General features: G+C 60.4%; 2 protein-coding genes across 6 annotated transcripts in view; both read left to right on the top strand.

Annotated features, from left to right (window-relative positions):
* Positions 1-280: 280 nt before the first annotated feature.
* LOC102452322 (class I histocompatibility antigen, F10 alpha chain-like) overlaps positions 281-26,122 on the top strand; it is a 37,267-nt gene continuing 11,425 nt past the window's right edge. The window contains exons 1-7 of one of the 4 annotated variants that reach the window (XM_075914628.1): positions 281-417; positions 1,257-1,514; positions 2,045-2,320; positions 3,130-3,405; positions 4,155-4,268; positions 4,462-4,494; positions 5,002-5,220. In XM_075914628.1, the coding sequence (XP_075770743.1) occupies positions 357-417; positions 1,257-1,514; positions 2,045-2,320; positions 3,130-3,405; positions 4,155-4,268; positions 4,462-4,494; positions 5,002-5,075 (1,092 nt within the window). In that variant the 5' untranslated portion in view covers positions 281-356 and the 3' untranslated portion in view covers positions 5,076-5,220. Of the gene's footprint in view, positions 418-1,256; positions 1,515-2,044; positions 2,321-3,113; positions 3,406-4,154; positions 4,269-4,461; positions 4,495-5,001; positions 5,307-26,122 lie in introns of those variants that run through there. The other 3 variants (XR_012898726.1, XR_012898725.1, XM_075914627.1) reach the window with 3 other exon arrangements.
* Positions 10,274-21,913, top strand: LOC112546887 (class I histocompatibility antigen, F10 alpha chain-like). Of its 2 annotated transcripts, XM_075914632.1 has the most exons (7): positions 10,274-10,487; positions 11,823-12,080; positions 15,121-15,396; positions 18,638-18,913; positions 19,669-19,782; positions 19,976-20,008; positions 20,508-21,913. In XM_075914632.1, exons 1-7 carry the CDS (start codon positions 10,427-10,429, stop codon positions 20,537-20,539), a joined length of 1,050 nt encoding a protein of 349 aa, XP_075770747.1. In that variant the 5' UTR covers positions 10,274-10,426; the 3' UTR covers positions 20,540-21,913. The 2 variants fall into 2 exon arrangements, with proteins under 2 accessions (XP_075770747.1, XP_075770748.1); XM_075914633.1 differs by lacking the exon at positions 19,976-20,008.

The following is a 26,122-nucleotide window of genomic DNA, read 5'->3' as shown; positions in this document are numbered from 1 at the left end:
CTGCTCTGGGCCCAGCAGCCCTGCCCCGTCTCACCGGCAGGAATTGCTCAGCGGCGGGGGCAGCTAACAGCCAGGGCAGCGGCGGGTTTGGGGGCCTGCACCACCGGGAGACTCCCCTGCTGCCGGCGGGGGGGGCTCATCAGCGCCCCCAAGCCGCTCCCCGCCCCATGGGGTGTCCTCTAGCCTGGCAGGGACACGCCTGCCCGGAGACTGCTGACAGGGGGGTGCTGCCTGCGCCCTGGTTGGCCAGGCCCAGCGGCTGCCACTTGGGAAAGTGAAAGCGACAGCGAGCGTGATGCGGGGAGACAGACAGCGACCCAGTGGGGGTCCCTGCTCCGTGCTGACCCCCTCGGGCCATGGCCTGGAGGCTGCTGCTGGCGCTGGCTGGGGGGCTCCTGGCTGCAGCCGCCTCTGGGGGTGAGTGGGGAGGCGGGGGGGTTGCAGAGTGAGGGGCGGTTTGGGGGCACTGGGGGTGACAGTGTGCTGGGTCCTTATCTCGGCTCATGCCCACGTCCCCAGGGAGAAGCGGGCAGCTCCGGTTCCCCCGGTGCCCCGGCTGTGCTGCGCAGTAACCGGGTTGGTGCGGGGCACAGGGCACGGCTGAGTTCCCAACCGAACAAACAGCTGCCATTGCCAGCCTCTCGGTGTCGGCCATCTCCCTTCCCAGGCCGTGCGGGGGGCAGACACCCCCTGGGAAGCTCTGGTGTGACACGGCTCTGGTACGGCTCCTCGTGGAATGAGGTGTACCGGTAGTTCGGGATAGGAAGCCTAGTCCGAACTACCTAGTTCGTGCCGCGTGTAGCCGCGCTGCACGGGGTTCGAACCAGTGGGGATTTAAAAATGGCAACGCCCAGCTTATGCAAATGAAGCCTGGGAAATTCAAATCCCGGGCTTCATTTGCAAGTGCGGTATGCATACATTACCCTCCTCGTTCGAACTAGCAGGGTAGTGTAGACAGACCCTCACAGACTAACTCAGCTACCCCCTGAAACTGACTCTTCTTAGGTTCTTATATTCTTATGTCACGGGCTCTAGGGGTTAGGGTTGGCACTGGGACGTTCTGGGGGCTGGAGTTTTTGGCAGACCAGGAATATTTATTTGCATATTTGAATATTCAATATGTGCATAATGAATATTCAAATGTGCACAAGAGTTTGTGCCGGGGTTGGCCGGTCCCCAGTATCGAATGTGGGGGAACCAGCCCCCTGGGCCAGGGAGGAAGCGGCTGCTGGACTCCATCTCTGCTGTTGCTACAGGGCACCGCAGCCTGGCCGTGCTGGTCACAGGAGTTCACGAAGAGGGGATCAATGACTTCACCATGAGCACCCTGGTGGACGGCGTGCGGGTGGCGCACTACAGCAGCCGGACGCGGGAGGTCCGGCCCACCCAAGGCTGGGCAGCGCAGGCCCTGGACGCTGGGTTTCTCCAGAAAAAGACCCAGGAGTTCTGGGGGCATGAGGAGGGCTCTAAAGCCCAGACCCAGAGGTGGATGCAGCTGTACAACCAGACGGGCGGTGAGTGACTGAGAGCGACAGGCTGTGAATGGGCACGAGAGGGCTGCCCGCCCAGAATCCCTGCCCTGGGGATCGGGGCCTCGCTGGGCTGGGCGGAAAAGGGGGGTTTCTCCCCACAGAGGGTCTGTTGTTCCCAGAGGTGTTTTTAGTCCCGCTCGCAGGGGGAGTGAGAGGTGGGGGGTTCTACAGGGTGAATGTTTCAGAGATTCCGTCTCCGGAGAATCGCGCAGACCCGGATCCCCGCTCCCGCGGGATCCGCCCTCCAAGGAGCACAGCCCCAAACTCTGGAGAAGAGCCACTGGCCAGGGAGCACTACCCCCAGAGCTAGGGATGGTGGGGTTGAATCCCACTTCCCCCAGGAGATGTGGGGTGCACACCTCCATCTTGCCAGGGCTGCAGCTGGTGCCGGGCCAAAGGGGGCCGGGATAAGGCATGCAAGGAAGGTTGGGTGGCCCTGGTGTTATCTTGGAGCCCTACCATGTCCCACCCGCCCACAGACACCTGGCTTGAGCTCTCTCCATCCCTTGTAGGGGTCCACACTGAGCAGCTCCATGCGCGCTGTGCCTTGGGGGACCAGACCCCCAACTACTTGAGATTCCAGTACGCCTACGACGGGCAGGATTTCATCAGCTTTGACCTGCAGACGGGGACGTGGGTGGCAGCCGTGCAGCCAGCCGTGTTCCAGAAACAGTACTGGGAGACGCACAAAATCTGGACGCGGTACGTCCAGTGGTTCCTGCAGCACGAGTGTCTGGAGATCCTGCGGAGCCTGGTGCAGCAGGGACAAGGGGTCCTGGAGCGGCAGGGTGAGTGAGCTGCAGGGATCTGTCATGGGGGAGGCTGGGGTGGGATGCGGTGACTACAGAGGGAAACAGCTGTTCCCCCAAGAACTGTGTGGCCAGGCAGATGGTACCAGGGGCTGGGTTTCTGGATTTTGTGCCGGTCCCTTCTTTGCCCCCTAGTGCCTCAGTTTCCCCATCAGCAAAGCAATGGCTTCCACACCAACCTCCTTTGCGAAGCACTTTGAGACCGAGCGATGGGAGGGGCCAGACGGGAGCTGCGGGTTGTTATTGGAGCAGATGGGTCCTTAACCGGTGCTGGTTCCCTGGTGTCCACGCTCCACAGGGCCTTTCCCCTGGGCGCCCAGCTGCCTCCGTTTCCCCCGCCAGACTGAGACCCCCCAGCTCTGGGCTGCGAGTTGATTGTGTTGGCACATTGCAGCCGCAAAGGGCCCTGCAGTCTGGGAGGGAGAAGAAGGCAGGATGTGGGGAGAAGGGGACACGTGTTGTCGTGATACAAAGGAAAAACCTGTTTGGAGTTTCTTGTGCCCAGAGCTGGCAGCCCCGCAGCCAGTGGCAGAGCAGGGACGGGGCAGGGACTCGGGTTACGATTCAAAAGCTTCAGAAGGGGAGCTGAGTGAGTCTGTACCTGGAAACACTTAAAAACCTGCAGCACCTTACAGAGCAACACGGCCTGCGATGGGGTCATGAGCTGGGTGGTGCCCACGAAAGCGCAGGGACCCATCTCCATGCTCGGTCAGTCTCGGAGGTGCTGCCAGAGTTACAGCTGTTCCACATTCATTCTTACACTGCAGTTAAGCCGTGTCTCTCCCCAGTGCCCCCCGAGGTCTCGGTGTCCCGCAGAGCCGCCCCCCACGGCCCCGTCACCCTCTCCTGCCGTGCCAGCGGCTTCCACCCGCGTCCCATCCACCTCTCCTGGGTGCGGGACGGAGGCGACGTCCTGGCAGAGACGAGCTCCAGCGGGATCCTGCCCCTCGCCGACGGCACCTACCACACCCAGTCGTCCCTGGAGATCGGCCCGCGGCCGGACGGGCCCCGCTACGCCTGCCGGGTGGAGCACAGCAGCCTGCCCGCGCCCGCCCTCGTCTGGGGTAAGGGGAGGGGGCTGGGGGCTCAGCCCTCTGGGAATCGCAGAGATGGGGCGCGGCCTGGCAGTGTCCATCTCCCTGCCCACTGGCCGCGTGAACTAGGGATCTTACATTTCGAGTAATTGACTAATTGTATAGTCGATGGATATTTGCATCAACTATTGGACTAGTCGATAAGGACGCCTCCGCTTTTACAGTGTAGCAACAGTTGCTGGTGGCGTTTCAAAGCGGCAGCGCCACACAGAGCCTCGGGTCATCGGGGGAGTCTGCAGCTCACCTTGGGCTCCCTGCGGTGCTGCTGCTTTGAAGCCCTCTTTCCTCCCCCTCCCTGCCTCTTTCTGATAGTTCCATCGTCCTACAAGTATTGGGGTGCATTTGCTTCCTGGATAATCGACTAGTCGTTCACATCCGCAGTGTGAACTCTTCTAGTGCTGGGTATTCGTGTGATGCACAGAAATGGCTGAGCCCTCAGAGAATTTCAGTTTATTGCCATGGGGGTATCCAGTGGCAGTGAGTTCCACAAGTTAACAGTGTTTCACAGGAAAGGCCCAATTGCTGTGTGGTGTGTGTGGCTGGCAGGGCCCAGCAGAGCACCCATCCCCTGTGCCCCATCCCTGCCCCCCTCCCAGCCTGGCCTCTCCCCTCCCCCACAGGCCAGGTCTCTGCATTGTAAGGAGCTGTTCAAGGCCTGTGGCTGCCCCAGCAGAGCCCCCCTCTCCTCCCCAGTGACTGAGCCCTTCTCCATCCCACAGACCCTGAGAAGGGCCCACTGCCCCCCGGGGTCCTGGCCGCCATCGTCCTGTCCACGCTGGGTCTGGCTGGAGCCGCAGGGGCCGGCGTCTGGCTGTGGAGGAGAAAATCAGCAGGTGAGAGCAGGTCCCTGCAGGGCTGGGCCATGGGGCTGTCACTGGCTGGGTGGTGGGTGCTCCGCGGGGGTGGGACTGGCCTGGGCAAGGGGCCATGGGGAGCCCTGTGTCGGGGGGAGGGAGTCGGGGTCACCGTGGGGGAGGGGTCACCCTGCTCCCCTGCACTCACCCCCTTTCCCCGCTTGTGTTTCAGGCCATCACAAACCCGGCTACACCCCGGCAGCCAGTGAGTAACCCCTGGGAACGGGGCCTGGGTGCCCCAGTGCATGATGGGAGGGGGGGTCCCGTGGGGGGCAGAGGGGCCCAGCAGTGACTGCAGAGGGCTCGCGAGCTGGTGACTGGCTCTGACAGACCCCGGGCCAGTGGGAGCTGCCAGGCCGTCCCAGCCCCCCCCACCCTGGGATTCTATGACTCCCCCCACTGCCGCCGCCCAGCCCAGGCCCCAACGCGCTGCAGCCAAAGGTCACCCCTAGATCAGCGCTCAGCCAGCTCCCAGCATGCACCGGGGCCTTGGCGGGACACTGGGGGGGCAGCCGGCCAGTCTCTGGGGCTCTGGGGCCGGGTGTGGGACTGTTACGTTCTGTCCCAGTGGCCTGGCCACGGCCCCGCTGTCAGGGTTGGGGTGTCTGTACAGCGGGGGGGGGGAGGAGGCATTGGGAGACACGGCCGGGGCAGCCCTGAGCTGAATCTACCCCCCAGCTAACGCTGCCTCCGGGCCATTTTCTCCCCACAGCAAAGCCGGGAGAAGATTCGGCCTCCAACTCGGCCTTGGGAATAGAGACCAGCAGCGTGGGATCCCGGAGCTAGGGGCGGCCCTGCCCTGCTGGCCGGCAGGTCCCTGCCCAGTGACTCCCCCGGCCGGGGGCTCCCTGCTGCAGCTTGTTCATCCATCACCGACCCCTGGGACCTTCTCCCCGGCTTTGCCTCAGCTTCCTCCTGAGGGCCTGGGCCACTCAGTCTCCGGTCCCTGCCCAGGCCAGTCCAGGCCGCTCCCCTTTGGCAGGGCAGCAGCCGGTGGAGGCAGCCCAGCAGGCCCAGGCTGGGGCAAGGGGCCTCCGTGGGGCAGACGGGCCTGGACCCCAAACTGTCATTGGGTAGCAAAAATGTGTATTTTAGTATTTGGGTGTGTGTGTGTGTGTGTGTGTGTGTGTGTGTGTACGTACACAGGAGACAAGTGTGTGTGTGTGTGTGTGTACAGGAGACAAGTGTGTGTGTGTGTAGGTGCACGCGCGTTTGTCTTTATGAGGCAGATGCTGTTCCAGTGGCAATTCCGCGAGAGCGCCCCAGACAGAGGAGTTGGTCCGGGAGGGTTTCACCAGCTGCCACGGGACTGGGTTTGAGTGTGAGCAGGCAGGTCATTGGTGCACCTGTCACAAGAGGGTGCAGCTGCCGCACGGGTGGTCCAGCTGTGCAAGCAGGGCTCCCGACTGTGTATTCTCACCGGCTCACAGAAAAAGAAACCCACCGCAGGCAAACTGCGCCTTTGACAAGCGTATTGCAAATAATTCAGGAGCAAATTTTAAAAGCACTTTATGTATAGATACCGAAAATTAGCATATATAACCCGCAGGTTATACACGTTTTTACAACCCCCCCTCCTCCTCTCCCCCCCCCCCCCCCCCCCGCAGGGTATACATGTTTACTTTTACTCACGGGTCTGGGGGCTCTCCATTCCCCCGCCCGGAGGAGGGTGGGTTGTGTCTGGCTGCGGCTGCGCGGGGCCTGGGGACGGGTGCAGGTCCCCTCCCGCACACCGGCCAGCATGCTTGCGCCGTGCTCTCCACCCCCCGCTGGCAGCTGGTACGTGCCATCACCGTGAATTAGCGTATAGAACCCGCGGGTTAGCTAAGACTTTTCCTACACACTCAGGAAAAGCCGCGGGTTGTACACGAGTGCGGGTTATACCTGAGTGTGGAATTTGGGGGGTTTCCCTTTTTTGGCCGGGCAGTTTCTCTCCAGCTATTGAGGGGGACACATCATGTCTTGCTCCAAGAAGAGACTCTTCACGATCTGTAAGTGGGGTAAAGTTTAGATAAATCCATTTTATTGCTTTATGGTTTGGGAAATGGGATCTGATGTCTGTGCACTTAGTGGGGATCCCCCCATGAAAATATTACTTTGTGACTGTTCCATCTAGTCCTTATGCAGCAGGAATATTGTGGTGATAATAAAAGTTTTCTTTTTCTTTTTATTGACCTGGTACCGGTTAATTTTTGTGTTCTGGTTTTTACTGAGCTTTCCCAAGTAGTCTCTCCCTGAGGTGCTGGCAGTGGAGTTTTTATCCCCAACATCCAGGTTGTTAAGATTTTGGGGGGAGTTTTTACCAAAGCCTGGAAAGAGAAGGGTTTGGGGTACTTTTGCCGGCCCCCACTGCTGCATTTATCTTGCCAGAGTGGGGAAGGAGCCATGACACAAGCATTAAAGGCATTAAAAGCAATATTTAAATGGAATAATTAACAGTCTAAATCTAATGCTTAACCCAATTCAGCAACTTAATTTTTAATCCAATTTAACTCTCTCTCTCCCTCTCCCCCTCCGGGGCTGGCCAGACCCCAGGTACTGTTGGTTAATTTGTTGAGGTGGAATTCCGACGTGCACATCACACCAATATACCGAACTGAGGGACTCCGACTTGTGGGGCACAATGGTGTGGTGTATATCCCCTGGGGGGCAGGAAATCAGTCCAGGTGGAGTGATATCCATTGGGTACACACAGTCCAGGTCTGGGGGGGTGATGTTTGTAGGGGTGTGTGAGGGGAGGTGGGGGATGGGTTATAACCTCTCCCCTGTGTAAGAGGGGCTGGGGGGGCACAGGGAGCACTGGGGTGTGTGAGGGAAGGTGGGGGATGGGTTATAACCTCTCCCCTGTGTGAGGGGGGCTGGGGGGCACAGGGAGCACTGGGGTGTGTGAGGGGAGGTGGGGGATGGGTTATAACCTCTCCCCTGTGTGAGGGGGGCTGGGGGGTACAGGGAGCACTGGGGTGTCTGGGGGGAGGTGGGGGATGGGTTATAACCTCTCCCCTGTGTAAGAGGGGCTGGGGGGGCACAGGGAGCACTGGGGTGTGTGAGGGGAGGTGGGGGATGGGTTATAACCTCTCCCCTGTGTAGGGGGGGCTGGGGGGCACAGGGAGCACTGGGGTGTCTGGGGGGAGGTGGGGGATGGGTTATCACCTCTCCCCTGTGTGAGGGGGACTGGGGGGCACAGGGAGCACTGGGGTATCTGAGGGGAGGTGGGGGATGGGTTATAACCTCTCCCCTGTGTAAGGGGGGGCTGGGGGGCACAGGGAGCATTGGGGTGTCTGAGGGGAGGTGGGGGATGGGTTAGAACCTCTCCCCTGTGTAAGGGGGGCTGGGGGGCACAGGGAGCATTGGGGTGTCTGAGGGGCGGTTGGGGATGGGTTAGAACCTCTCCCCTGTGTGAGGGGAGGCTGGGGGGGCACAGGGAGCATTGGGGTGTCTGAGGGGAGGTGGGGGATGGGTTATAACCTCTCCCCTGTGTGAGGGGAGGTTGGGGGGCACAGGGAGCATTGGGGTGTGTGAGGGAAGGTGGGGGGATGGGTTATAACCTCTCCCCTGTGTAAGGGGGGCTGGGGGGCGCAGGGAGCACTGGGGTGTCTGAGGGGAGGGGGGGATGGGTTAGAACCTCTCCCCTGTGTAAGGGGGGCTGGGGGGCACAGGGAGCACTGGGGTGTCTGAGGGGAGGGGGGATGGGTTATAACCTCTCCCCTGTGTAAGGGGGGTTGGGGGGCACAGGGAGCACTGGGGTGTCTGAGGGGAGGTGGGGGATGGGTTATAACCTCTCCCCTGTGTAAGGGGGGCTGGGGGGCACAGGGAGCACTGGGCTGTCTGAGGGGAGGGGGGATGGGTTATAACCTCTCCCCTGTGTAAGGGGGGCTGGGGGGGCACAGGGAGCACTGGGGTGTCTGGGGGGAGGTGGGGGATGGGTTATAACCTCTCCCCTGTGTAAGGGAGGCTGGGGGGGCACAGGGAGCACTGGGGTGTCCGAGGGGAGGTGGGGGATGGGTTATAACCTCTCCCCTGTGTAAGGGGGGCTGGGGGGCGCAGGGAGCACTGGGGTATCTGAGGGGAGGGGGGGATGGGTTAGAACCTCTCCCCTGTGTAAGGGGGGCTGGGGGGCACAGGGAGCACTGGGGTGTCTGAGGGGAGGGGGGATGGGTTATAACCTCTCCCCTGTGTAAGGGGGGGCTGGGGGGTCACAGGGAGCACTGGGGTGTCTGAGGGGAGGTGGGGGATGGGTTATAACCTCTCCCCTGTGTAAGGGGGGCTGGGGGGCACAGGGAGCACTGGGGTGTCTGAGGGGCGGTGGGGGATGGGTTATAACCTCTCCCCTGTGTGAGGGGGGGCTGGGGGGCACAGGGAGCACTGGGGTGTCTGAGGGGAGGGGGGATGGGTTATAACCTCTCCCCTGTGTGAGGGGGGGCTGGGGGGCACAGGGAGCACTGGGGTGTCTGAGGGGAGGGGGGATGGGTTAGAACCTCTCCCCTGTGTGAGGGGGGGTTGGGGGGCACAGGGAGCACTGGGCTGTCTGAGGGGCGGTGGGGGATGGGTTATAACCTCTCCCCTGTGTGAGGGGGGGCTGGGGGGCACAGGGAGCACTGGGGTGTCTGAGGGGAGGGGGGATGGGTTAGAACCTCTCCCCTGTGTGAGGGGGGGTTGGGGGGCACAGGGAGCACTGGGGTGTCTGAGGGGCGGTTGGGGATGGGTTGTAATGAAGGATGTAACTAGCTGTTAATTACCTGGTGGAGCTAAGAGCGGCGGGGGCGGGGAATCGTGCACAGGGGTGCTCCCAGGGACACGCTGTCCTTGGCCTTTCTGGGAGCCCAGACTCGGTGGCTCCCCAAAGCGATGGCTGGGAACAGGACGGTCGACCCCAGGGCAGTTCTCGTGGTGCTGGTACTCGGGGCCCACGGGGGCCCCGGTGGGCGCGGTGTCTGCAGAGGCGGTCGCCCCATCTCTCAGATACGTCGGCGGGACCCGGGGAGCTGCAGAGCCGGGGGACAGAAACGCCGAGGGGCCGGAGCCCGCGTCCCCGGGAGGGGAGACCCAGGAGCCGAGGGCTGTTCCCATGGGAGAGGAGACACCGGAGGGGGATACGCTGGAGGGTATCCGGGGGTCCGGGAGCTGCTCTGGGCCCAGCAGCTCTGCCCCGTCTCACCGGCAGGAATTGCTCAGCGGCGGGGGCAGCTAACAGCCAGGGCGGCGGCGGGTTTGGGGCAGCCCAGGGAAGGGAGCAGACCCGGGACCCGTATCCCTGGCAGAGCAGAGCGAGGGTAGGGCAGGATCTCTGTCTGTGGGCGCCACGAGGGAGCACGACTCACAGGCCCCAGGGCCCGCCTGGCACCTGGCTGGGGCAGCACCGAGCTGGCATGGGCCTGCCCAAACCCCCTGGCCTCCTGGTCCTTTGTCCCCAAGCACCCCATGGCCTTGTGTCTCCTGCCCCACAGCCCCACTCTGGGCTGCGTGCTCCCTGCCCCCAGCTTCCCCCTCGTCGGGCCTCGTGCCCCCTCAGCCTCCTCCCTGGCCTGGTGCCCCTCACCCTGGCCTCCTGCCCTCCTCACTCCTGCCCTTCGGGGCTGGTCTTCATGTCCCACTCCGGCCGACCTGCCCCAACCTGCCTCTTTCCCTCCCCAGGCTGCCTGCGTCTCCTGCTTCGGCCACATCCCGGCCTCCCCGCCTCGGGGTTCCCTCTCAGTCTTCCATCCCTGTGCGGAATGCATTTTGTTCTGTGCAGCGAGTCTGGTGCAGATGTGCACCACGGAGAGAAATCCCTGCTGCCAGCTGGTGGTGCGCTGCTCATCAGCTCCCCCTGCCCAGCTCCCTGGCACAGGCAGACCCCGCCCCGCCCCATGGGGTGTCCTCTAACCTGGCACGGACACTCCTGCCCGGAGACTGCTGACAGTGGGGTGCTGCCTGCACCCTGGTTGGTGGGGCCCAGCGGCTGCCTCGCTCAGGAAAGTGACAGTAACATGGGAGGAAGTGGGCCTGGCCCAGGAAAGCTCATCACCTATTGCACCATCCTGTTAGTCTTTAAAGTGCTGCGCAGTTTCCCTTTTTGTTTTAGGGGGAGACAAACACTGATTCTGTGGGGGGTCCCTGCTCCGTGCTGAGCCTTTGCCCCCCCACCCGGCCCACGGGCCATGGCCTGGGGGCTGCTGCTGGTGCTGGCTGGGGGGCTCCTGGCTGCAGCCGCCTCTTGGGGTGAGTGTGGAGGGGCTGGGGGGTGCAGGGTGAGCCCCAGCTGGGGGCGAGTGGGGGGGGCTGGGAGGTACAGGGTGAGCCCCGGCTGGGGGTGAGTGGGGGGGGCTGGGAGGTACAGGGTGAGCCCCGGCTGGGGGTGAGTGGGGGGGCTGGGAGGTACAGGGTGAGCCCCAGCTGGGGGCGAGTGGGGGGGGCTGGGAGGTACAGGGTGAGCTTCAGCTGGGGGCGAGTGGGGGGGGCTGGGAGGTACAGGGTGAGCCCCGGCTGTGGGTGAGTGGGGGGGGCTGGGAGGTACAGGGTGAGCCCCGGCTGGGGGTGAGTGGGGGAGCTGGGAGGTACAGGGTGAGCCCCAGCTGGGGGCGAGTGGGGGGGGCTGGGAGGTACAGGGTGAGCCCCGGCTGGGGGCGAGTGGGGGGGCTGGGAGGTACAGGGTGAGCCCCGGCTGGGGGCGAGTGGGGGGGCTGGGAGGTACAGGGTGAGCCCCAGCTGGGGGCGAGTGGGGGGGGCTGGGAGGTACAGGGTGAGCCCCGGCTGGGGGTGAGTGGGGGGGCTGGGAGGTACAGGGTGAGCCCCAGCTGGGGGCGAGTGGGGGGGGCTGGGAGGTACAGGGTGAGCTTCAGCTGGGGGCGAGTGGGGGGGGCTGGGAGGTACAGGGTGAGCCCCGGCTGTGGGTGAGTGGGGGGGGCTGGGAGGTACAGGGTGAGCCCCGGCTGGGGGTGAGTGGGGGAGCTGGGAGGTACAGGGTGAGCCCCAGCTGGGGGCGAGTGGGGGGGGCTGGGAGGTACAGGGTGAGCCCCGGCTGGGGGCGAGTGGGGGGGCTGGGAGGTACAGGGTGAGCCCCGGCTGGGGGCGAGTGGGGGGGCTGGGAGGTACAGGGTGAGCCCCAGCTGGGGGCGAGTGGGGAGGGGCTGGGGCGTGCAGGGCAAGCCCCTGCTGGGGGTGAGTGGAGGCTTTGGGGGGCACTGGGGTAAAAGAGCGGTGGGTACCTAAGTTGGCTCACCTCTGTCTCCAGTGAGACGCGGGCAAGCTCCAGTTACCCCGGTGCCCTGGCTCCAGCTGCGCAATAGGGTTTGTGGGGGGCAGGGGGCACTGGGCTCAGCTGAGGTGCAAGCAAACAGCTGCCATTTCCAGCCCGTCTGCACTGCCAGCCACCCCCCCCCCCCCCCCCCGCCCAGGCCGTGCCAGGGGCAGACACCCCTGGGAGCCTGGCGCTGCTACTTCTGCAGAGAGAGTGCGGGGGAGACAACTCGTTACTGCCCTGTCTCTGGCACAGAAAGGAGGGGCTGCTTCGTGGGGGCCCCTGAGAGTCGAACATCCTCTCTGCTGCTGCTCTAGGGCTCCACAGCCTGACCGTGCTGGTCACAGGAGTTCAGGAAGAGGGGATCAATGACTTCGCCATGGCGGCCCAGCTGGACGGCGTGCAGGTGGCGCACTACAGCAGCCGGACGCGGGAGGTCCAGCCCAGCCAGGCATGGGTGGCGCAGGCCGTGGGCGCTGAGTATCTCAAGGAAAAGACCCAGCAGTTCTGGGAGCTTGAGGAGGGCTCTAAAGTCCACACCAGGAGGTGGATGCGGCTGCACAACCAGACGGGCGGTGAGTGTCTGAGAGCGACAGGTGTCAATGGAGGCATGAACGAGCTGCCCGCCCAGAATCCCTCCCCTCGGGATCGGGGCCTCGCGGGGCTAGGGGCTGCCCGAGCCAGCGCTGACTGGAGGCGGGAGCTCTCTGCCCACAAAGGGTCTGTTGTTCCCAGAGGTGTTTTCAGTCCCGCTCGCAGGGGAAGTCAGTCATGGGGGGTGTGACAGACCGGGCCGTGTCTGGGCACCGCTGTGGGCGTCCGCTCGGGGAGAATTGCTCAAATTCAGGGCTCCCTACAGCCCCTGATTGGAGACCTTCCAAAAAGGCCACACACCAGTCCCACCGAGCGCTCCAGCTGCATATCTGGCCAGCCCTAAGCCTCACAAGCAAAACCCCTCAGACACCCAGCTCTCCCTGTGCCCCAGTCAGCCCTGGGCCTGCCCACAGGTGTGGGGTTATAGGACCAATCTCACCTACCCCCAATGTGTTCTTCTGGTCACAAGAAACCAGCCACAGATCCCTGGTCAATTTACCCTCTGGACCTTACCCACAAATCACACTGAGCCAATCCTTTAGAATCCAACATCTAAAGGTTTATTGCTACAAGTAAGAAAAGCCTGAGAGTGAGGTTGTTAAAGGATCGTACGTTACATGCACCGAACCTCCTAGTTCTCGATGCAGGCTCTAGCAGAGATGTTACAGCTGCTGGCTTAAGAGTCTCTGGTTACAACCTATGTCAGGATGGGTCCACAGTTCTTCCCAGCTTGTAGTTCCTTGCAAGGCTCCCTCTGGGATGGAGAGTTGAGCTGAAGACAAAAAATGGAGTCTGCCACATGGCACTTATATATCTCTCCTGGCATCATCTTGGCTGCAGCAGGTCACCTGGCCCGCGGCCTCTCCCTGTGTTCCCTGCTGGTAGCCCCTAGGTACCAGTCACATTCCTGAGGTGTGTCCCGGCACCTAGAGATCCATTGTCTCCTTGCTAATTAGCATGGCCACTGGCTGAGCTTTCCTTGCCCCGTGCTCAGCCACAGACGGAGAATTGTCCAGCCTCCACACAGAGTCCATGTTTATAACTCCACATACAGATATCATACAAGTATACACATACAGTAGAACAGATGCTTTTGTTTGACACTTCACATGGCCCCCTTTGTATACACTTTTGGGTCAAACACCCCCCCCCCATGGGTGCAGCCGTGATCTGGCTGCTCCCCTCAAAATCCAGTAATGTGACAGGGGGTTCTACAGGGAGAATGTTTCAGAGATTCCATCTCGGGAGAATCACGCAGCCCCAAATCCCCCTTCTTGGGGGATCCGCCCTCCAAGGAGCACAGCCCCAGGCTCTGGAGAGGAGCCCACCCCAGCCACCCGCCCTGAGTTCTGCCTGAAACCACCCACGCCCTGCCTCTCCTTACTCCCAAATCCTCACTCCAGCCTTCATTTTCCTTCATTTTTTTTAAAAGACCAACCATTTAAATGAAGCTTGTACAGTTTCCCAGCAAAAATTACCTCAGTTAAAGACCTGAGCAATGCCGAATACACCTGCTAGGCCAGTGTTTCTCAATTAGTGGTAGGCATCCCTTTAGAGGTACTGGCGAGAAGTCTGGGGGGTTACATCAACACCACTGAAATTTTGGGAAAACTGAATTTTTACAGGCTTTATTATTTTTGTACTTTTTGCACCCAAAAATTTCATCACCTGCTCAGGTACAGTTAAGTTGTTTTAACAAATGTGTCGCAATGGTAGAAAGAAATTGTGTGTGTCTGAAAACTGTAGGTACCGGGGGTACTTATAATTTTCTTTTTAAAAGGGGAACTTTATTTAAAACAAGGTTGAGAAATACTGTGCAAGTCATATATATATAGTAGCCCAATCTCTGTGAGGGTCTGTCTACACTACCCCGCTAGTTCGAACTAGGAGGGTAATGTATGCATACCGCACTTGCAAATGAAGCCCGGGATTTGAATTTCCCGGGCTTCATTTGCATAAGCGGGGAGCCGCCATTTTTAAAATCCCGCTGGTTCAAACCCCGTGCAGCGCGGCTACACGGGGCTCGAACTAGGTGTACCGGTAGTTCGGGATAGGAAGCCTAGTTCGAACTACCTAGTTCGAGCCCCGTGTAGCCGCACTGCACGGGGTTCGAACCAGCGGGGTTTTAAAAATGGCGGCGCCCGGCTTATGCAAATGAAGCCCAGGAAATTCAAATCCTGGGCTTCATTTGCAAGTGCGGTATGCCTACATTACCCTCCTAGTTCGAACTAGGAGGGTAGTGTAGACATACCCTGACTCTGTAACGCTGACATGCTGGCTGTTCCCTCTGGGAGGCACTGTTGCCTGAGTCACGTCCTTTGCCTCCTGCCGTGGTGCTCAGCTGACTTTTGTTTACCGTTATCAATGGTTTGACACCAAGGTCTTTGATTGTACCCTAGAATGATGAAAATAACCCCAATAATCCCAGATCTATGCCCCATCCTTTTAATCCACCATTTACACCAAGGATTGTTACAGACTCATGACCTTCTTCATTAAATAGGAAAGAGCTTCTTTTGCTTTATCCTTATCGTTAGCAATTTCTATGAAATGGGGCTCTTTAAGAGCTAACAGTGACTTTAACTATAATCCTGGGAAAATAGGAGACATTTCTTGTTTCCACATCACACAGAAAGGCGTCTGTCTCAAACATGTTACATCACCAGATGTACCTAACCTCTATTTTCCACTCCCCAAAACCTCAGGGTTTCGCAGTGTGCTGTTAGTCAGTATAAAGTTAATTTGTTTAGATATTTAAAAAGTTTCAGGACTGATACTAACTTGCCGAAGTTAATTTGCTACAGGATACAAGACTGTAGGTTACTTGCATTAATCTAATCTGAAATGATAAAAGCTGTGACTATGATGAGGCGGGAATGTCATAGCAATATATATAACAAAGGCAAAATAGCCAACTGCCCGACAGCCATGTTTCCCAGCTGCTGGTGTCATAGTCCAGCCCAGTCCCTCTGTCCCACCCGCCCACAGACCCCTGGTCTGAGCTCTCTCCCTCCCTTTCAGGGATCCACACGGAGCAGGTCCATGCGCGCTGTGCCCTGGAGGACCAGACCCCCGACAGCTTGAGGTTCCAATACGCCTACGACGGGCAGGACTTCATCAGCTTCGACAACCAGACGGGGACGTGGGTGGCGGCCGTGCAGCCGGCCTTTGTACAGAAGCAGCGCTGGGAGACGGACAAGACCTGGACGCGGTATGTCCAGTGGTTCCTGCAGGAGGAGTGTCTGCAGACCCTGCGGAAGCTGGTGCAACAAGGACAAGGGGTCCTGGAGCGGCAGGGTGAGTGAGCTGCCGGGATCTGTCATGGGGGAGGCTGCGGTGGGATGCAGTCACTACAGAGGGAGACAGCTGTTCCCCCAAGAACTGTGTGGCCAGGCAGATGGTGCCAGGGGCTGGGTTTCTGGATTTTGTGCCGGTCCCTTCTTTGCCCCCTAGTGCCTCAGTTTCCCCATCAGCAAAGCAATGGCTTCCACACCAACCTCCTTTGTGAAACGCTTTGAGATCGAGTGATGGGAATCTCCCAGTTCTCGATGCAGGCTCTAACAGATGTTACAGCTGCTGGCTTAAAAGTCCTTGGCATACATCCTATGTCTGGATGGGTCCACAGTTCTTTCCAGCTCTTCAATCCCTGCAGTGCTGCCTCTGGGATGAAGTGCTGAGCTGAGTGACCAAGATGGAGTCAGCCACATGGCCTATTTATCCCTCCTTCCTGGTCTCTTCTTGGCTGCAGCAGGTCACCTGGCCTGCGGCTTATCCCTGTGTCCCCTGCTGGTAGCCCTTGGGTGTCCATCCCCATTCTTGAGGTGTGTCCTTGGCCTATTGAGGGCTATTGTTCCACAGGGCCTCGCTAATTAGCATGTCCATAGGCCGAGCTCCACCCATTGCTCAACCACATACAGAGAAACATTCAGTACTCATACAAAGTACCTACTTATAACTTCACACAGACGTTATACAATTACATGAATAGCATCTATAGAATCAGCAGACAGTAAGCTTCTGTTTGACACCTCACATGGCCCCCTTTGTACCCAGTTTTGGGGCCAACACCCCCCCACGGGTGCAGCAGTGATATGGCTGCTCCCCTTAAAATCCAGTAACGTGACACGAGGTTAATTCAATCAGGGAGGATGAGGCCCACTTCTAGCAGCTGATGTGGAGGTGTGAACACCAAGGGAGGAGAAACTGCTTTTGTAATTGGCTAGCCATTCACAGTCTTAGTTTCTCTCTGAAGTCTGGTCTTGAAGTTTTTTTGCTGCAGGATGGCTACCTTTACATCTGCTACTGTGTGTCCAGGAAGATTGAAGTGTTCCCCTACAGGTTTTTGTATGTTGCCATTGCTAATATCTGATTTGTGTCCATTGATTCTTTTACGTAGGGACTGTCCTGTTTGGCCGATGTATATAGCAGTGGGGCATTGTTGGCACATGATGGCATATATTACATTAGTGGATGTGCAGGAGAATGAACCAATGACAGTATGGCTGATCTGGTTAGGTCCTGTGATGGTGTTGCTGGCGTAGAGACATGGGCAGAGTTGGCACCGAGGTTTGTTGCAAGGATTGGTTCCTGAGTTAGAGTTACTATGGTGCAGTGTGTAGTTGCTGGTGAGAATATGCTTCAGGTTGGCGGGTTGTCTGTGGGCGAGGACTGGCCTGCCTCCCAAGGCCTGTGAAAGCGAGGGATCATTGTCCAGGATGGGTTGTAGATCACTAATCATGTGTTGGAGAGGTTTTAGCTGAGGACTGTAGGTGATGGCCAGTGGTGTTCTGTGGTTTCTTTGTTGGGCTTGTCCCGTAGCAGGAGGCTTCTGGGTACACGTCTGGCTCTGTCAATCTGTCTCCTCACTTCCTCGTGTGGGTATTGCAGTTTCAAGAATCCTTGTTGAAGATCTTGTAGGTGTAGGTCTCTGTCTGAGGGGTTGGATCAAATGCGGTTGTACCTCAGTGCTTAGCTGTAGACAATGGATCATGTGGTGTGTCCGGGTTGGAAGCTGGAGGCATGAAGGGAGGCATAGCGGTCGGTAGGTTTTCGGTATAGGGCAGTGTTTATGTGACCGTCAATTATTTGCACCGTGGTGTCCAGGAAATGGACCACCTGTGTAGACTGGTACATGCTAAGGTTGATGGTGGGGTGAAAGCTGTTGAAATCGTGGTGAAATTCTTCCAGAGTCTCCTTACCATTGGTCCAGATGATGAAGATGTCATCAATGTAGCATAGGTAGAGAAGGGGCGTGAGCAGATGAGAGCTGAGGAAGCGTTGTAGGTCAGCTATAAAAATGTTGGTGTATTGTGGGGCCATGCGGGTGCCCATAGCAGTGCCACTGGTCTGGAGGTATATATTGTCACCAAATCTGAAATAGTTGTGTGTGAGGATAAGGTCACAGAGCTCAGGCACCAGTTGTGCTGTGGCATCCTCAAGGATACTGTTCCTGACAGCTTGTACTCCATCTATGTGTGGGATGTTGATATAGAGAGCCTCTACACCCATGGTGGCTAGGATGGTGTTTTCTGGTAGATCACCAATGCACTGTAGTTCTGAGGAAGTCAGTGGTGTCTCGGAGATAGCTGGGAGCAAAGGGTCTGAGTAAAGAGTCCACATAGCCAGACAGTCCTGCGGGGAGAGTGCCAATGCCCGGGATGATTTCCAGGTTTGTGGATCTTGGGACTTATTCTTTACTCTGACATCAGTATGTTGGTGTCTCCTTCCCAGGGTTATTTCAAAGCTGTCTTGTTCGTAACAGTGCTTCCTTCTTAACATTCCAAGATCATCCATACGTCTGCCATGTATTGGACCCAATTTATGCTACCTTAACACCTCTGAGTTTTCCAGCACCCTCCCCTATAAGTAATGGAGATGCCTATCTCCTAGAACTGGAAGGGACCTTGAAGGGTCATTGAGTCCAGTCCCCTGCCTTCACAGCAGGACCAAGTACCATCCCTGATGAATTTTTGCCCCAAATCCCTAAATGGCCTCAAGGACTGAACTCACAAAAGGTATCAACCTAATACAAAAGCTTCTGTTAGGACGAACTTTCAATTCATTCATTATATTTTCTTTGTATCACAAACCATATTCTGCCCACAAAAGCGCAGGGACCCATCTCCACGCTCGGTTAGTCTCGGAGGTGCTGCCAGAGTTACAGCTGTTCCACATTCATGCTTACACTGCAATTCAGCCGTGTCTCATAAAACATGGCACAATTGCACACACAGCTCAGATTGGCAGGCCCCGTGTCACCTTCCCCTGCAGCTGGGGGCCGGCTCCCTGGCAGGGTTCCACTCGGCTCCGTGGTGGGGTCTCCATTGCCTGATGTATTTAAACCACAGTTTGAGGCCCTCAGAGACTCGGCCAGAGCTGAGGCTGTTACAGGAAGAGGGTGGAGGCAGGTTCTGGGGCCTGCGATGGGCAGGAGGCTGGATGAGATGACCCTGATGGTTACCTCTTCTATCCTTTACCTCTCCTCTCCTGCGCTGTCCTGGCCTCTGGCCCGTGGCTTACCCTCTCTGTCTCCCCCCAGTACCCCCCGAGGTCTCGGTGTCCCGCAGAGCCGCCCCCCACGGCCCCGTCACCCTCTCCTGCCGCGCCAGCGGCTTCCACCCGCGTCCCATCCACCTCTCCTGGGTGCGGGACGGAGGCGACGTCCTGGCAGAGACGAGCTCCAGCGGGATCCTGCCCCTCGCCGACGGCACCTACCACACCCAGTCGTCCCTGGAGATCGGCCCGCGGCCGGACGGGCCCCGCTACGCCTGCCGGGTGGAGCACAGCAGCCTGCCCGCGCCCGCCCTCATCTGGGGTAAGGGGAGGGGGCTGGGGGCTCAGCTCTCTGGGAATCGCAGAGATGGGGCGCGGCCTGGCAGTGTCCATCTCCCTGCCCACTGGCCGCGTGAACTAGGGATCTTACATTTCGAGTAATTGACTAATTGTATAGTCGATGGATATTTGCATCAACTATTGGACTAGTCGATAAGGACGCCTCTGCTTTTACAGTGTAGCAACAGTTGCTGGTGGCGTTTCAAAGCGGCAGCGCCACACAGAGCCTCGGGTCATCGGGGGAGTCTGCAGCTCACCTTGGGCTCCCTGCGGTGCTGCTGCTTTGAAGCCCTGTCTCCTCTTTCCTCCCCCTCCCTGCCTCTTTCTGATAGTTCCATCGTCCTACAAGTATTGGGGTGCATTTGCTTCCTGGATAATCGACTAGTCGTTCACATCCGCAGTGTGAACTCTTCTAGTGCTGGGTATTCGTGTGATGCACAGAAATGGCCGAGCCCTCAGAGAATTTCAGTTTATTGCCATGGGGGTGTCCAGTGGCAGTGAGTTCCACAAGTTAACAGTGTTTCACAGGAAAGGCCCAATTGCTGTGTGGTGTGTGTGGCTGGCAGGGCCCAGCAGAGCACCCATCCCCTGTGCCCCATCCCTGCCCCCCTCCCAGCCTGGCCTCTCCCCTCCCCCACAGGCCAGGTCTCTGCATTGTAAGGAGCTGTTCAAGGCCTGTGGCTGCCCCAGCAGAGCCCCCTCTCCTCCCCAGTGACTGAGCCCTTCTCCATCCCACAGCCCCTGAGAAGGGCCCCCTGCCCCCCGGCGTCCTGGCCGCCATCGTCCTGGCCGCGCTGGGTCTGGCTGGAGCCGCAGGGGCCGGCGTCTGGCTGTGGAGGAGAAAATCAGCAGGTGAGAGCAGGTCCCTGCAGGGCTGGGCCATGGGGCTGTCACTGGCTGGGTGGTGGGTGCTCCGCGGGGGTGGGACTGGCCTGGGCAAGGGGCCGTGGGGAGCCCTGTGTCGGGGGGAGGGAGTCGGGGTCACCGTGGGGGAGGGGTCACCCTGCTCCCCTGCACTCACCCCCTTTGCCCGCTTGTGTTTCAGGCCATCACAAACCCGGCTACACCCCGGCAGCCAGTGAGCAAACCCTGGGAACGGGGCTTGGGTGCCCCAGTGCATGATGGGAGGGGGGGTCCCGTGGGGGGCAGAGGGGCCCAGCAGTGACTGCAGAGGGCTCGCGAGCTGGTGACTGGCTCTGACAGACCCCGGGCCAGTGGGAGCTGCCAGGCCGTCCCAGCCCCCCCCACCCTGGGATTCTATGACTCCCCCCACTGCCGCCGCCCAGCCCAGGCCCCAACGCGCTGCAGCCAAAGGTCACCCCTAGATCAGCGCTCAGCCAGCTCCCAGCATGCACCGGGGCCTTGGCGGGACACTGGGGGGGCAGCCGGCCAGTCTCTGGGGCCGGGTGTGGGGCTGTTACGTTCTGTCCCAGTGGCCTGGCCACGGCCCCGCTGTCAGGGTTGGGGTGTCTGTACAGCGGGGGGGGGGAGGAGGCATTGGGGGACACGGCCGGGGCAGCCCTGAGCTGAATCTACCCCCCAGCTAATGCCACCTCTGGGCCATTTTCTCCCCACAGCAAAGCCGGGAGAAGATTCGGCCTCCAACTGATCCTCAGGAACAGAGACCAGCAGCGCGGGATCCCAGAGCTAGGGGTGGCCCTGCCCCGCTGACCGGCAGGTCCCTGCCCAGTGACTGCCCCGGCTGGGGGCTCCCCGCTGCAGCTTGTCCATCCGTCACCGACCCCTGGGACCTTCTCCCCGGCTTTGCCTCAGCTTCCTCCTGAGAGCCTGGGCCACCCAGTCTCCGGTCCCTGCCAGGCCAGTCCAGACCGCTCCCCTTTGGCAGGGCAGCAGCCGGTGGAGGCAGCCCGGCAGGCTGGGGCAAGGGGGCTCCGTGGGGCAGACGGGCCGGCCTGGACCCCAAACTGTCATTGGGTAGCAAAAATGTGTATTTTAGTATTTGGGTGTGTGTGTGTGTGTGTGTACAGGAGACAAGTGTGTGTGTGTGTGTAGGTGCACGCGCGTTTGTCTTTATGAGGCAGATGCTGTTCCAGTGGCAATTCCGCGAGAGCGCCCCAGACAGAGGAGTTGGTCCGGGAGGGTTTCACCAGCGGCCACGGGACTGGGTTTGAGTGTGAGCAGGCAGGTCATTGGTGCACCTGTCACAAGAGGGTGCAGCTGCCGCACGGGTGGTCAAGCTGTGCAAGCAGGGCTCCCGACTGTGTATTCTCACCGGCTCACAGAAAAAGAAACCCACCGCAGGCAAACTGCGCCTTTGACAAGCGTATTGCAAATAATTCAGGAGCAAATTTTAAAAGCACTTTATGTATAGATACCGAAAATTAGCATATATAACCCGCAGGTTATACACGTTTTTACAACCCCCCCTCCTCCTCTCCGCCCCCCCCCCCCGCAGGGTATACATGTTTACTTTTACTCACGGGTCTGGGGGCTCTCCATTCCCCTGCCCGGAGGAGGGTGGGTTGTGTCTGGCTGCGGCTGCGTGGGGCCTGGGGACGGGTGCAGGTCCCCTCCCGCACACCGGCCAGCATGCTTGCGCCGTGCTCTCCACCCCCCGCTGGCAGCTGGTACGTGCCATCACCGTGAATTAGCGTATAGAACCCGCGGGTTAGCTAAGACTTTTCCTACACACTCAGGAAAAGCCGCGGGTTGTACACGAGTGCGGGTTATACCTGAGTGTGGAATTTGGGGGGTTTCCCTTTTTTGGCCGGGCAGTTTCTCTCCAGCTATTGAGGGGGACACATCATGTCTTGCTCCAAGAAGAGACTCTTCACGATCTGTAAGTGGGGTAAAGTTTAGAGAAATCCATTTTATTGCTTTATGGTTTGGGAAATGGGATCTGATGTCTGTGCACTTAGTGGGGATCCCCCCATGAAAATATTACTTTGTGACTGTTCCATCTAGTCCTTATGCAGCAGGAATATTGTGGTGATAATAAAAGTTTTCTTTTTCTTTTTATTGACCTGGTATCGGTTAATTTTTGTGTTCTGGTTTTTACTGAGCTTTCCCAAGTAGTCTCTCCCTGAGGTGCTGGCAGTGGAGTTTTGATCCCCAACATCCAGGTTGTTAAGATTTTGGGGGGAGTTTTTACCAAAGCCTGGAAAGAGAAGGGTTTGGGGTACTTTTGCCGGCCCCCACTGCTGCATTTATCTTGCCAGAGTGGGGAAGGAGCCATGACACAAGCATTAAAGGCATTAAAAGCAATATTTAAATGGAATAATTAACAGTCTAAATCTAATGCTTAACCCGATTTAGCAGCCTAATTTTTAATCCAATTTAACACTCTCTCTTTCCCCCTCCGGGGCTGGCCAGACCCCAGATACTGTTGGTTAATTTGGTTGAGGTGGAATTCCGACGTGCACATCACACCAATATACCGAACTGAGGGACTCCGACTTGTGGGGCACAATGGTGTGGTGTATATCCCCTGGGGGGCAGGAAATCAGTCCAGGTGGAGTGATATCCATTGGGAACACACAGTCCAGGTCTGGGGGGGTGATGTTTGTAGGGGTGTGTGAGGGGAGGTGGGGGATGGGTTATAACCTCTCCCCTGTGTAAGGGGGGCTGGGGGGCACAGGGAGCACTGGGGTGTGTGAGGGGAGGTGGGGGATGGGTTATAACCTCTCCCCTGTGTGAGGGGGGCTGGGGGGGCACAGGGAGCACTGGGGTATCTGAGGGGAGGTGGGGGATGGGTTATAACCTCTCCCCTGTGTAAGGGGGGCTGGGGGGGGCACAGGGAGCACTGGGGTGTGTGAGGGGAGCTGGGGGATGGGTTATAACCTCTCCCCTGTGTAAGGGGGGCTGGGGGGCACAGGGAGCACTGGGGTGTCTGAGGGGAGGTGGGGGATGGGTTATAACCTCTCCCCTGTGTAAGGAGGGCTGGGGGGCACAGGGAGCACTGGGGTGTGTGAGGGGAGGTGGGGGATGGGTTATAACCTCTCCCCTGTGTAAGGGGGGCTGGGGGGCACAGGGAGCACTGGGGTGTCTGAGGGGAGGTGGGGGGTGGGTTATAACCTCTCCCCTGTGTAAGGGGGGCTGGGGGGCACAGGGAGCACTGGGGTGCCTGAGGGGAGGTGGGGGATGGGTTATACCCTCTCCCCTGTGTAAGGGGGGCTGGGGGGCACAGGGAGCACTGGGGTGTGTGAGGGGAGGTGGGGGATGGGTTGTAACTAAGGGTGTAACTAGCGGTTAATTAACTAGTGGAGTTAAGAGCCGCTGGGCTCTTGTACCTGCCAGGGGAGGAATGCAGGACTCCACACACAGCCCTAGGCCAGGGGAAGTCCGGGCTGCAGGCAGGTGCCAGCTCTGACATGCTCTTGAGTGCCCAGCAGAGGCTCTTGTGCATTTCAAAGGGGCAGTGCGGCATGGAGCCCAGGTCAGCTCAGAGCCCCTCCCTCCCAGCCCAGGCTCCACGCCCCGCTGCAGATTTGAAATGCCACAGACCCCAGGTCAGCTGATCCTGGGCCCCAGTCAGTCTCCACAACCTGGGCTCAGCTGTGCAGGCCCTCCCCCCTTTGAAACCAGGGGGTGTGCTGGGACAGGGGGCGGGGCTCCGGCCAAGGGGGCGGGGTTATTTGTGGAATGCAGGGACCAGAGGGCAGAGCTCTGTGTGGGACGCACTGGGCAGGGGGCGGAGCCTCCGGGCTGGGCTCTGTGTGGGTTACACAGAGCAGGGGGCGGAGCCTCCGGGCAGGGGGCGGGGCTCTGTGTGGGATGCACTGGTCGTGGGCGGGGCTCAGCTCGGGACTCCCCGCTGCGCTCATCCAGATTCAGACTTTGGCTTTCCCCGGCCCACCCTGTCCTGCCCGGCGACCGGTGACGCGACGGGGCTGCGCGCGCCCCATTCGCTGGAGCGTTTCCCTCCCGGCCAATGGCCGCCGAGGGGGGGGAAGCAGCTGGTCTCGGGATTCCAACAGGTGCGAAGTCCCAGCTGGGCCCGATCCTGGTGGCCAGGATAGTCCCGGCGCTGCTGCTGTCGGGCGCAGCCCGGGGGTGGGTATGAGGTGCGGGGGGGATAAATGGAGGTAGGGACACGGGGTGCCGGTGGAGGTGGAGGGGCGGGACAGAGAGTATGGGGGCGGGACACGAGGTGCGGGGGAGATGGGGGCGGGACACGTGGTGCCGGGCAGAGGGGGGTGGGACACGAGGTGCGGGGGGAGATGGGGGCGGGACACGTGGTGCCGGGCAGAGGGGGGTGGGAGAGATGGGGGCGGGACACGTGGTGCCGGGCAGAGGGGGGTGGGAGAGATGGGGGCGGGACACGTGGTGCCGGGCAGAGGGGGGTGGGACACGAGATGCGGGGGGAGATGGGGGCGGGACACGTGGTGCCGGGCAGAGGGGGGGTGGGACACGAGGTGCGGGGGGAGATGGGGGCGGGACACGTGGTGCCGGGCAGAGGGGGGTGGGACACGAGGTGAGGGGGGAGATGGGGGCGGGACACGTGGTGCCGGGCAGAGGGGGGTGGGACACGGGGTGCGGGAGGAGACGGGGGCGGGACACGTGGTGCCGGGCAGAGGGGGGTGGGACACGAGGTGAGGGGGGAGATGGGGGCGGGACACGTGGTGCCGGGCAGAGGGGGGTGGGACACGAGGTGCGGGGGGAGATGGGGGCGGGACACGTGGTGCCGGGCAGAGGGGGGTGGGACACGAGATGCGGGGGAGATGGGGGGCGGGACACGTGGTGCCGGGCAGAGGGGTGGGGTGCGGGGGAAGATGGGGGGTGGGACACGAGGTGCGGGGGGAGATGGGGGCGGGACACGTGGTGCCGGGCAGAGGGGGGTGGGACACGGGGTGCGGGAGGAGATGGGGGGCGGGACACGTGGTGCCGGGCAGAGGGGGGTGGGACACGAGGTGCGGGGGGAGATGGGGGCGGGACACGTGGTGCCGGGCAGAGGGGGGTGGGACACGAGGTGAGGGGGGAGATGGGGGGCGGGACACGTGGTGCCGGGCAGAGGGGGTGGGATACCGGGTGCAGGGGGGTCTCTGCCATTCTGGGCTCTGCTCTCAGCTTCGGGGTCCGGTTCTGGCCGGTGTCGGGCTGAGAGACCCCCCCCCCGCGCTTTGCCCCGGGCCGGGCGCTGCCAGCGGCTCCCTCCAAGGGGCTGCCCCCGACCTCGGGTCCGGCGGGCGTCGCGATCAGCTGTCTCTTGGAGTTCCATGCCGGGGGCCTGCTGGGCATGCGCGCTGGGACTGGGCATGCGCAGTCAGAGCGACTGTCGCCTCTGCCCTCACTCCGCCCGCACGTGGCTTCAGACGCCGCTCGCCGGCCACTAACCAGGGGCGGGGGGATGGGCCCCCGGGGGGCAGGAATTTGCCAGCCGGGGGGGCTGGAGTGAGACGGTGCCAGCCCCTGGACCGGGGTTTTGCCCCCCACAGGGAGGGGCCAAGGGGAGCCCCCTGCCAAGGGTGCCAATCTGGGGGTGGGGGCAGAGAGGGGTACAGCTGCCCTCATCGCCCTGCCAGCCCCTCCCTGTCTGCACTGCTGCAGCCCCCCCCCCCCATGCAGCTGTGTCCCCCACGCTGAGGATTTAAAAGTCTCTAACCAGTTAATACAGGAGGGCGTCTCATAATCGTTCGCACGTTTGTTTTCTCTCTTGCAGCGGTTCCCTGACTCGCAGCCCCAGACGCCTCACCGGGGTTTGTTCCTTCTCCTGCTGCTGCTCTGGGGGGCCGGGCTCGCTACGCCCACCAGCCTCGTCGGAGGGCTTTGAATGAGCTACAAGCCGTGCGAAACGCCCCCTCCCCCCCATTTGCTTCAATGGAAATCAGCCGTGGGGAAAGTAAATTCCCCCCTTTAACTTGTTTCACTGTAAGTTTGTTTTGAATGTGTCTTGGCCGTATAGTGGGGACCCCCTGTATGGCCCCCTAAACAGTCTGAGCACGTCGTTATTTCTGGGCACTAGCATTGTGGGGCTGAGGCACCCACCAAGGGTCTGACGCCCTTTTGCCACCGTGGGGCTGAAGCCCTGTTCCTGGGTGGTCCCCACCACAGGGCTCAGCCCCCTTCTCGGGGGGCCCTGCTGCGTGGGTGAAGCCCTTTCTCCCCCTTTTGGCTCAGCACGTTCCCAGGTCCCCACCTGCCCCACGACAGGGCTCAGCCTCTGGCTTGGGCGGCCTGTGTCTCTGGGCTGAAACCCATCTGCCATTGTGGACTTGGGGTGGGGGGTCATCTA

Source organism: Pelodiscus sinensis, unplaced genomic scaffold, assembly GCF_049634645.1.
Source record: "Pelodiscus sinensis isolate JC-2024 unplaced genomic scaffold, ASM4963464v1 ctg195, whole genome shotgun sequence".
Taxonomy (NCBI): Eukaryota; Metazoa; Chordata; order Testudines; family Trionychidae; genus Pelodiscus; species Pelodiscus sinensis.
The sequence above is the reverse complement of the archived record's forward strand: the minus strand, read 5'-3'. Positions and strand labels throughout refer to the sequence as shown.